Raw genomic sequence first — 12,470 nt, forward strand, 5'->3', positions numbered from 1 at the left:
ATTCAACTGTAGGCAGTTGTAATTTCTTATCTCTTTTATTGGCATTAAGTTGAAGATTTTTAATATTGTATAAAGTATGTTGTTTACAAACAACAAATTCAGTTGTTTTGTGATTCATATTTCCTTGTAAATCTTTTACTAACACATTACTGATTAATCCTGCCTCATTACATACCATTAGATGTAAAATTGTTGTAATGCTAGTTGGTTCCACAGTACCTTGCTTTCGGAGACAATTCCAATACTATTCTATAAAGTCGTCTTCCAACTCACCTTTGCCAATTTATTTAGTCTAGTCTACGTGATGATTTAGCTCATCAATGGGGCTGTTGTATTGCCTTTGTAGTAACCTTCAATAATTTCTTGTTTTTTGGCTTTGCCCAGTGGTATAATTAATATCAAGTAACTTATAAACTACTGCAAGCATTTGGTTTATGATGCTTGCTATTCCAAATGATCACTCATATTTATTTTTCCAAATATTTGTGGCAAAAATCCTTCATCAATATTGTCCTTACGTCATCCCTTATTGTCAGGACTACCATTTCTGCTTGTCTTTTCAAAATGTTCTGTACCCCGGAACATTTCTTATGTATCTTGGTAACCTTATTGCCATGTTTTTGGCAGTGAAGCTGGGCTTCTTTATTTGTGCCATTAGTTTATCAACTTTATTTCAAATGCTCTGCACTTTCACGTGAAGTGACTTTTTTTATACTACCATTCCCTGCATAAACGTTACTCTGTTACTTTTAAACTCTGCCCTTTCTATCCAACTCAGCTTGTCTTTGCTCATATCAATATACTTTTCTATTGCATCAACTTTTTTCTTTGGATATCGAGATCTCTAATCACCTGAACCTTCCTCTCCATCCGTTAGTTTGATATTCCTCTATCCTGGCCCTATTTCTTGATGCACTAATGTCTGTACACCTGTGCCTTATGGACACTCACTGGTCACCATGTCTGCGGTCTTTGTTTGTTCTTGGTCTTTAATTTGCCAAATTTCCCCATATGATGTGAGCCTTCCATGTCCACCATTCAGTTTAAAACCCGCTCCACAGCTTTGTAATGATTCACCAAGACGCTGGTTGCAGTGGTGTTTTGCTGAAATCTGACCTGACCATTCCATACACACAGTTTCTTCAGTATTGGTGCCAATGGCCCACTGATGAAAATACATTTCTCTCCACCAGCCACATCATTCCTGGAGTCTTGTATTTAAAACTTCTGACCTTAATGTTCCCAAGGCCAGTTTGCGTGTAACTCAGGTAGTATTCCAGAGGTTAGATGTTTCCTTTTGTGAGTCTGGTATTTATTTCAGATCCTAGCTGCTAAGACTCCCTTGAGACTCTCCTCCTTGGCCCTACCTATGTTGTTAATACTCTGGAGAACCTTGCCAACTGGATTCTTCTCCTCCATTGCCATGTTCTTCTCCTCTACTTTCCCCTCCAGCCCAGAGGAGAGATCATTGACTCTTGTACTGGGTAGGCAGTACAGCCTTTGGGACTTGCTACATGTTGTAGAGAATAGCAAGTATCCAAATCTCTGCCATCCCTTAGTACAGCTGCATACCCTTTTACTATTCCCAGTTGAATGGCTGTCTGCACCACATGGTGTGCTCAGTTTTCTATCTGAAGCAACTCCATTTATCAAGATTTAACTCCAAGTAATAATCTAAAATGTTGCAGTGGTTTCAGGATTCTTTAATTTTCAAAACATTTTGCACACTCAGGTATTATCAGCACTGCAGAAAGATACAAAGGAAGTGGATAAAGGAAGCCCAGCCCTGAAACGATGATTGGCATCATGGCGCATTTGGTGTTATATTCAAAGCAGATCAGACTTTGTGAGTTGCAGAATTGGGGTTCTTACTGTCTTTATGATGCTCAAGTTACCTGATACACTGAGGTTAGCCTTAAAAGAATATATGGGTATAATTGAAATCATGGATGTAACTTTCAGAATTTTGAATAGCTGCACCCAGTGTATCATATGACTTTTAGCTGAACAATTTTTAAATTTCATAGTACAACAGAAGTACTAAATTTGGTTGCTTTTGATCAACTTTTGCATAAAGCATTTTATTTTCATACCACTGCCTGTGAGGTCATAACTCTGATCAGTATGTGATCTAACAAATGCATCTGTCCAATCTCACATTACATGTAATGGAATGGAGTCATAAATTTGATAGCATGGTTTCCCTTTCATTTTGGCTGCCCTTATTTCACACAGCATCTTAGTAATGTTGAACTTAGACCACAAATCCATGTTTCCAATTATTTTATAGGGTTTTGTAGTTGGAAGCATCAGACTTCAGCTCCATTTCAAAGATGTTGGTACTTCATCTTCCCACTTTTTTAATAGTTTTTTAAATGGGTACCTGCATTCCTAATCATTTAACACAAACCTTGTCTCACTTTGAGTTCAAGAAGGTGGCTAACTGTGGCTGTATCATTGCTGTTTGTCATACCACTGAATCTTTTCGTTGGAATGCAATTGTCATTTCACTGCTTAGACAAATAAGTATCAGTGTAACGTTAAACATATTGAATAATGTACAAAAATATGACTTTCAGGAGCAGTGTTTCTTTTTGCACGCTACACACCAGTCATTGTTATAATACTTACATATTCATTTGTGACCATTGCTACAATCACTTACTGTATCCATTGCAATTAGTAAAAGAGAAATTAGCTTCCACATGTAATTGAGTTTAATGTTATTTCATGGTACAGTGAGATGCCTTTGGTGCTTGTGCAATCAAATGTGTGGCGAACTGCTTGTCAATATCCAACTCAAGGCTGGGTTTTGTGATCAAACAATAAATGTCTTGATGTATACCACAATGTTAAAAAGGGAAGTTAATTAGCAGGGTTTTTTTTAACAGCTGTTCAAAACAGTTAGAAACAGTCTCATTTATCATTACTAAATTGTACCAGTAGCTTCATATTATCCTTTTAATATATTGAAAGTATGAATGTGGAAAAAAACAGTTGGATTCTGGTTCCCATCATAAATCATTCACTTGGTTCTAGTGACTCTGTGAAAAAGACAGATTTGTCTAACCCATAATGACCAATAGTAGTCGGTTCTGATCCTTAGACTGTCCATAGCAACTTTTACCTCCAATTTGTGATTAGAAATTCATACCAAGTCCCAGTTCCTAATTGCTATACATATTTCCATTGAGGGTCCACATATATGAACATCTGGTAGAAATAAAAAGGTTGGTCTCTAAGGCAACACAGTACCTGTGATGCAATTTAGTTGACACCTTCGAGAGATGGGAAGCTGAAAGCCTTGAGGAAAACACTGACTGCAGTTTGGCATTCCAAGCATGTTCCTAACTTAACTAATCATTCAGTTCATTATATCACTGAATTAAATTATCACTTTGTAATTGTTAGCTATTGGAAATGTATTTTAATTTGAAGTAGCAAAGGCCATGAATACAATAATTTTCAAAATGTATGCGCATTAATATTTCTGATCATTTCTGCATGAAATGATCAGTCCGTCCGTGGCTTTTGTCTGTTCTTAAGATAACTTGTTTGAGTAGACTTATGGTAGCACAGCCATGTGGCTCAAGTGCAGTTTGAGCTTAAACAGTGACTGTTGGTAAGCATTTTGAACACCGTATCATAATTGCTGTTCACCCTGCTCCCTCTCAACAGGTACATTCCAGCAGAAATAATTTAATATTGACAATGACCACTGACCATTGTTTTCTCTCATCAGCTATGAGAAATGAATTCTGTATCGAACTGTAGTAGCCCACCATCTGTAAGTTGCAAACAGCTGACTTGCAGAAAGCAATGAAAGTAGAACCTGCAACCTTAATGTCTGTTTAGCATAAACAAACGCCAAGGTACCTCTGATATTTTTGACATGCGAAGTTAACCAGCCCAGTTCTGAAGTGAAATCTAATTGCTATTTTTTTTTGTTATTGAGATTTGTTATGATACATGTTGGGATGAGTTACTGAATTAACAGGAATGTGTAACTTGTTCATCAGGACAGTCACTGACCAACAATATGCCCAGTAACATCCTGAGTGTGAGCTAACACCAAAAGTTTAAAACGGCAACATTTAGTTGCATCACTGGACTTGTGTTCCATGCTGTCAGGTTAATATATTTGCAGTTATCAGGTCAACTTCTGCTAAAATGCTTCCAAATTATTGCATTCTCAATTAACCTCAAACACTGCTTATATTTCACCTTTAAAATGCTTTATAGTCAATATGCAATCAAGGATGTGTATGTGTTTAAACTTAACATCATTATTTGCATCTCTAAAGATAAGGAAACTCGGGTTTATGAACAGAAAGATGTGATGACCTCTGAGTCTCAATGTCATTTTAGCTGTTGCACATGTGACCTAAGATTTCCTTTTGAGGAATGTTGATGTCACTATCAACTGTTTTACATTTATGTGATTATTATGCAAACTACTCAGTGAATTCATGTGTATTAGGACTTTAATCAGCAGAGATGAGGCAGCACTAAATCATTCCCAAATTGGAAAAAGAAAATCCAAAACTGATCCTATACTTGAAAACTCTGCTTGTAACCAAATACAGCAAAAGATTATATATTTTGCAGATTTAAAATTTAACTGAAACAAAATGTATGTGAGATTACCCAAAATAAATCACATTCCTGTATTATTGAGTAATGTGCAAAATCAGCTAGGTCAAAGTTAATTATTTATCTGGATTAAAACTTCTTTGAAAAACAGTACCGTTATCCCCATAGAAAAGGTAACAGTGAGCTATAAACTTAGCCACTACTTTCCCACTGACTGCAGTAAGAGATTTGAATGGAATGATATTGAAAGCCAGTTAGCAGAAGGTAAGTTATTTGCACTTGTGTAGTATGTTACAGAGTTTGTCTAACTTGTTAAGCTACGTTTTTCAGTTTTTGTGCATAGATGTGAGTCATCACATAAATGAAGATTTATTGTAGTAGTATGAAGAGTTAAATGCTGCAATAAGTAAATATTTGCACAAGTTTCTTTTTGAGAGAATTTATCATGAAATATCCCTCATTTGGGGTGCTATTGAGAATAACATTTTCTTTAATTTGATTAGATTTGAGGTACTTAATGACAGAACAATGCAATTGTGATGTGTATATAAATCTATAAATCTCAATCAAATTAATTGTTTCAAGTTGTACAGATTGAAATGTTTAAAGTCTACGTTTGTTCATATATTTTGGATGACCATGCACAGTACTTTTTCTTTTTTCCCAGCAGTGTGATTTATTTCTTACACTTTTGTTTGGGATGGGTGACACTCCTGATTTTTGGATTTTGTCGTTTCTGCAATTTTAACACTGGAAGTGATTTTCTCACATTTTAACTGCTTTAATTGTATAATCATTGGAATGTAATTGACATTGTTTCAACTTTACGAACTAATATTTAAAAAGGCGCACCTGCCATTTTTAATAATGGTACATACCCTATTATTCTTTGGTTGTAAATTGAGACTGGAGAGTGTTTGTTCAGCCAATTGTGAAATAAGCTAAAGTAATTACAGAATATAAAATTTTCCTTCAAATGTAAATAAGATGTTTTCCACAAGATCTCTAAATAAAGACATAGTGAAATGCTTGACATTGTACGTTTTTGATCTGATTCGGCAGCTCCACGACTGTGACTACATTTCCATATTATCAAGTTGAGATACTATTCAGAAAGGAGCTCATCAATATGCCCATATCCATAACATCAGGGCAGAACTTAACATTTAAAGATGGAATCAAATATCCTGGCACTGCCTTCAGCAAGGTTTTGGAAGCTTGAACTTAAAACATCACCATATGACTGGCCAAATGCAGCATAATATTCTTTTCAGTCTCCTGCTATATCGTCTACTTGAATTTTCATAGCATTACTTTACCATTTCTGTTTAAAATATTGCTGGACTGAAGCAAATGTTAAAATTGCAGTGTAAAAGTCTGAAGCTTAATTTTAATTAAATGCCTGTCTGGTGATAAAATTCCTTGTCATATTCTACAATGGAATTCAGTTTCCTTGGTCTGAGGGCAAATTAATCATTACAAAAAGCATTCGAGTGGAAGTAATTGAAAAATCAATTTGCCCATTTTCTCTTCTGTCTTTCCACAGTACGTTAGAATGAGTGTAGATTCATCGTATGATTTTTCTTTACCTTTAAGTCTCTTATCTTCTCAAGTCTCAAAGCATAATGTAGATAACTGGAAAAACTGACCTTTTCAAGATAGAACTTGGCATCTGACCTCAACTATTCAGAAGAGAATTTTCAGAGTGAATATATGACAGCTGGTCTGCCTTATTACTTTAGGGAAAACCTCAAATTAACTACAGCTCTTAAATTTTCACTTTTACTACAGTATTAAAAACAATATTAATTTACAATAAAACAGTATAAAATTTACTACAATTTTAAGTATCTTTTTTAAAATCAAGCTACAAGAAGCTAATTTAATTTCTGCCTATATCAGCTCAACCCGGGAGCTTCACTTCATTGTTTCTATTTGCAGGACAAACCACAGCCACCTTCAGTGATCCAATGTCACTGTGATACAAAGATGGTGGTAGTTAACTTACAAATGAGAATTCTGCCTTTGGCCTATTATTGTCAGCTCGGTGTTTCAAGCCCCACAGGATGTACACTTTGCTGTGACTTACTGATATTTCAGTGGAATACTAGGTGGTGTCATTCCCTGAATGCACTGTCATTTGCATGAAACACTAAACCAAGGCTTTATCTGCCCATTTATAACATTAATGGATTGAAGAATGAAAGGTGAAGGTGACTTTATCCTTAACCAACATTTATTCCTCAACAAACACCACTGAGAAACAGAATAATCTAGTCGCGTGTCTAACTGCTGTGTGGAAGGTGCTGCTCAACATTAGCCACTTTGTGTTTACTTGTATTTGATATAGTCCTTTATACTTAGTAATTAAGTGGCAAGGTTTGTGAAGGTTTGTAGCTCAGGTTGAGGTTTAGGGTGTAGGTTTGATATCCAGATGTTTCATTACCTTGCTAGGTAACATGATCAGTGGCGACTTCCAAGTGAAGCGAACAGGAAATGACATCACCACAAACCCTAGGAACCCCATCCAGGACAAACATATAAATAGAAAGCAGGAGACAACAGCTTTGCTTCACTTGGAGGTCGCCACTGATGTTACTTAGCAAGGTAATGAAACGTCTGGATATCAAACCTACAGCTCAGTGAGCAAACCTACACCCTAAATTAAGTGGCCTTGCAGCACTGCAGTTCTGGGTACATGCATGTACCTAAGCTCATATTTTTGCATAGAGGAGGAGAAAGGATGTATAGTGGGTGAGATTCCAGCACAGTGACTATTTTCACTTGTCACTAACCTCATTCTTTTCTGGACAAAATAGAAGTTAATTGGTCTTCAGTTCAGTAGAAATTTTGTTCAGTTGTCACATAATTTTGCACAATCCTAAGCCACAGAAATAAGCTATTTAATCTAGTCCGTTTTCTCTGACCTTTTTGAATAGCTATCCAGTTTGTCCAACTACTCTGCACTTACCTCATGACCCAACAAATTATTTCTCATGTCTCAAATTCCCTTTCTGAACATTCCTTTTAATGCTTCCAATACGATTCCAAGTCATATGTTGCGTACGTTTTGGTTTCATTTCAGGTAACACTAAAAAGTGATGTGATTTTTTTTAAAAAATTGCACAATATCTCCGTTCTCCTGTAAAGTTTGAATACAGTTGCCAAGTTGTGTGCTGGTCATACACTCGAGTCAGTCACCTGAGTACATTGTGGTAACATGGCTACAATCGCTTCTGATGTATTTTATCTAAAAGTTGGCTGTTTGAATGACGTCACAACCCAAATGATGTGATGTGACAACCCACTTTACACTACCAAAGAATTGTACAGTGCATGATCAAGCTATGGCAAGAATCTGCCAGCATGAGGACCAGATTGAGATGTGACATGAGTTTTGCTAGTCTTTTCAAGTCAAGGTGCAGATTAAGCTATTCAACATCTGTGACCCTTTGACTTTTGGCAACCTTTTGAGCCATGTAGAGCCAGAAGATTACATGCTATCCAATTTGGAAAATTTAATTGTGTTCGATCTAAAACCTATTTCAAATGCAAGGATGTCTTTTTGTAAGTTTTGTAGCTTTTCACTCTTGACCATTCATTGTTAATGAAAACCATCAAATTCTATCAAACCTTAACCCACCCATTCCATCATGTTTACTTTGAGTTTCAGAGCACTCTCACAAGATATTGGCCATGGTTCAATCAGTAGTTCCATTATCCTGTACTGGTGTAAGGACAGGCATAGAAGTGGCATGTTGGAGCCTGGCAGCTCTGAAAACACACTACAAATTTGTTTCTAATCACACATGCCTTCTCTTACCTCATTCTTGGTTCAGATAAAAATTCCCTTTCTTGCCAACACTATCGCTTTTCTATGCACTCTGGCAACTGTTTGAGGACAACTGCATTTTTATAATACAACTGCCACAGTGTGGACTACCACTGGATGGTAGTCGTTTCAGTTTCTCACTGGCAGTACTGAAGCATATGATGGATATCTAGTTTCAAGGTGTAGGTATGGATGCAGTTGTAAAACAATCTGCAATGCTACCTCCTTCACCCCGATGCATATCAGCTGTATGATTACAATCCACATATAGAGTCGTTGCTCGAGCAGACGATGGATGTGAAGAATGACAGTGGGATCATGCCAGAACAGCTTTCACAAAATCCTTTGTATCATGTCCATGTATAATTTACCATCTGATAGGACTAACTGTGGTGCACCTGGAGAACTACTGCAGTGGAGGAATAAGCTAGATGAGCAGATTTCAGGCGCAGACAGTTTCTTGATAGTCAGGATGTGATCTTTGATTGAAAGCTTGCTGTCTTTGTCATCAGACTACATGCAAGAGTGCCAAATTCCAAGGGAAGTTTATATTGCACGAGCAAAAGGTATTGATTGTCAGGTCAACTCTGATCAGGGATGACCTGAATGGAAATTGAAGAAAATTCAGGGTGAATTTCAGGGCCAAAAGAGAGATGAATGGAAACATGAGTTTGTTTATGCCAGCATCCCCAATGGTTAAAACTGTGATTTTTTTTTCTCTCTCGGTTGGTATGGATACTGCCATTCTTGCCAATGCCTGATCTGGTTGTTTCATTGTGAAGCCTCACCCTGTGCTGCTAATGAGATTTCTTTGTGACGCAGTTATATTCAGAATTCCCTTGCCAAGCTGAGTTTAAACCAGGAATGAAGTAGTGAAGCAAAGCAGCCATTTACAGCTCCTGTTTATATTTTACATTAAATGGCTAAAAGTAAGTCAGCAAAAATGCAGCATGTTTCTCAAAAATGAATTCCATTTCTGGAGAAACACATCCTACATAACTTTCACATGCAGGAGGAAGGAACAGTATTTGGAGTTTTTTCCACAGTTTGCATTTAATTTAATTCCAGTTCACGTGGGAGATCCCCTCTTTATGACTGGACAGAATCAAAGCTTTCATATTTATTACAGAAATCTTGATTTAAGGCATCATTGCTGATCTCTCTTATTTTTCTCTGGGTATCTGTCCCCAGAGTACTCGCTACAGTGTAACAGTAAACACAATGTGGCACTTGACTGTCAGGTAAACAAGGAGGTTGTGAAGCCGAGCCAGGGGAATAGTAACAGCATGTTTTCCTGTCATGAGAACACAGCTGAAAACTTTGGCCCTTGTATCAAGGTGATTGTAATACTCAAAAAGAAGAACTTTGCAGTTCTGCTCTTTGCCCACTCCCTGCCCCGCCCCTGCCCTCCACCACACACATGGATGGCACAATTCTTCTATAGGTGCATCACAGTACCTGTCAGTTGGATTGGAAACTCTGACACGTTACCTGTAGAGGCTGCTCACTGGAGAACTCCATCCACATCCTTTGGATTCCTCAAGCAATTGGTATGGTCCCAAACATACTATATTGTAAACTTCCAATTCTTAGTCTCTGATTGTTCTACATGGTGAATTTGATTCCCTATCATTTGCATTTTATTATAGGTCAAGTTGCATTAGTTTTTTTTTCTAATTCTGTAAACTGAACTGTTAACCAGTTCAAATTTTGCTTTATGTTGTCCCTTTTAATTTTACTCTGTCTCTTCAGATCATGTTCTATTTACTTGGTAGGTTTACATCAGTCTTACTGTCAGTGTGTCCCATCGTTTAGGATAAGCATTTTCACACTTGCAATCAGACGTTAACAATTCAAACAAAGAGGACTATTAATGTTGGGCTGAAATTTTCACGGGGCTTTTCATTGGGAAATCGGATTTACTATTCAGATTTAAATCATCTGTATAGATATTATAGACTGCAGCATATAAATTGACTATTCTCCATTTTTCAATGAATAATTGTATGATCAAGACTTTGCATTTGGGCTCAATTTTGCTGCTCATATACACATTTAGCGTTCCCAAAGATATGCAGGTTAGGTGAATTGGCTCTGGGCAATTGTCTGTAGTGTTCAGGGATATGTAGGTTAGGTACATTAGTCTGGAGTAAAAACAGGCTCATAGGGCAGGAGAATGGGTTTGAGTGGGTTACTCTTCGGAAGGTCTGTGTGGACTTGTTGGGCTGAAGGCCTTGTTACACTGTAAGGATTCTATGCACCTGTAAGTCAGTGCAGGCGATTGCGTAGGTAGTACAGGCCATGTTACCAAAAGATATATGGCTTTTAAAACACAAATAAACAGCAGACCAAGTGGGGCATCGAACAAATGGGTCCTCCAGTATCCACACTTATCATTCACATTTTATACTTTGCCCACCCAACAGCACCACAGTCTTTGGAAAGATGTTTTCAAGTTTCAAGAGTCGACTTGTCCCCCGTGATCAATGGTAAATATTGATCAGGGTAGTTAGAGAGATTTTCTCTGCGGAACTTAAAACTGGGACGGATGTAGAATTTAGATTTGCAGAGGAAAATCAGGAAGCATTTTTCATAATAAATTGTAGAAATCTGGGATTCTCTTCCCTAAAAGTCTGTGGTTGCTGGCTGACATTTGGAGATTTGAAGACCGAGATGGCTAGGTCATTGTTAGATCAGGGAATTGAGGATCTCTGGCTTAGATAAATAGAATTCTGGTGGGCTAATAGGATAAATAAGAGTTTGGTAATTTATTTGAATGGTGGAACGAATGCTAGGAGCTAATCCTGTGTCAATGTTGCTATAGAACCTCGGACAAATGAATAAGGACAATACTGCATTGACATGAATGTCTAGATTCTGTGCTCATGAGTAGGCATTGAACCTATAACCTGAGAATTGATACTAATACAACTGAACCAGGCAGTGTAAACCTTAAGTGTAATGCACTGAGTTATTTGTCGAAGCGTGAATAAACTTTGATTTTGATTTCCTCTGAGATATATTCCTCAAATGAGAGCACAAAACAAAACCTTTTTTACATTAAAATTGCTGGAAAGTGGAAACAAACTTGCCTTTATATGTTCATCTTCATGTTATGGGGCATTCAAAAGTGCCATTGAGTGCAATCTGCCAAACAGGCAACTGCAGCAGCCAGTTTGGACACAAGATCTCACAAACAGTAAGGAAGTGAAGGACCAGTTCATCTGTTTTGGTTGTGGGTGTGATAGCAAGTATTTATCTTAGAGATTTGGAAAATCCATTCTTCATACACTACTATTGGATCTTTCTCATCTATTGTCAGTAGAAGAAGGGAATTGGTTTAGCATTTCAATCAACCCACTGGCTCTGACAACAGTGCTCCCTTCGTAGTGCATTATAAGGTGCTTAAAGCCCTGTACAGAAGCTCTAACCTATGACCTTTTAATTCAGAACTGCAAGTGTGACAACTGAGCCAAGACAAACACTAATAAGCTGATTATAGTGCACTAATCTCAGCATGCATGATTCATCTTATTTCCCTGGCATCCATTGTATCCAGCCAACTTAAGTTATCCAATAGAAGCAGAGGTTGAAGTCCACTTGAAACTGATCGTTATCATTTGCTCATTACTTATAATTCCAATTTGAAAACAACTATTATTTCTAAAGATTTGTAGAGAAATGAACTGATCTTTCAAAGAACTGTAGGGATCCAAGCACGCAGGTTATGAAAGCTAGCTAGCTGGTGCATAAAGCGCTTACAAAGGTTAATGGAATAATAAGCTTTACCATAATAGATAATGAATGTCAAACCCAGCAATAGAAATGTACAGCATAGAAACAGACCCTTCGGTCCAACTGGTGCATGCTGACCAGATATCCTAAATTAATGTGGTCCAATTTGCCAGCATTTGGCTCATATACCTCCTAACCCTTCCTATTGTATACCTATCCAGATGCCTTTTAAATGATGTAATTCTACCAGCCTCCTCCACTTCCCCCAGCAGCTCATACCATACGTGCACCACTCTTTGCGTGAAAAAGT

At 37.3% G+C, this 12,470-nt stretch overlaps 1 protein-coding gene across 2 annotated transcripts in view; it reads left to right on the top strand.

Annotated features, from left to right (window-relative positions):
- Positions 1–5,623, top strand: part of LOC122539404 (TBC1 domain family member 14-like) — a 98,305-nt gene extending 92,682 nt beyond the window's left edge. For both annotated transcript variants that reach the window (XM_087980042.1, XM_043674207.2), the window contains one exon: positions 1,733–5,623. In XM_087980042.1, coding sequence (XP_087836168.1) covers positions 1,733–1,798 — 66 coding nt within the window. In that variant the 3' untranslated portion in view covers positions 1,799–5,623. The remainder of the gene's footprint in view (positions 1–1,732) is intronic.
- Positions 5,624–12,470: the final 6,847 nt, after the last annotated feature.

The sequence above is a fragment of the Chiloscyllium plagiosum genome, unplaced genomic scaffold (genome assembly GCF_037043375.1).
Source record: "Chiloscyllium plagiosum isolate Xiang-an unplaced genomic scaffold, Cpla_swu_hap1 HiC_scaffold_36, whole genome shotgun sequence".
Lineage (NCBI taxonomy): Eukaryota > Metazoa > Chordata > Chondrichthyes > Orectolobiformes > Hemiscylliidae > Chiloscyllium > Chiloscyllium plagiosum.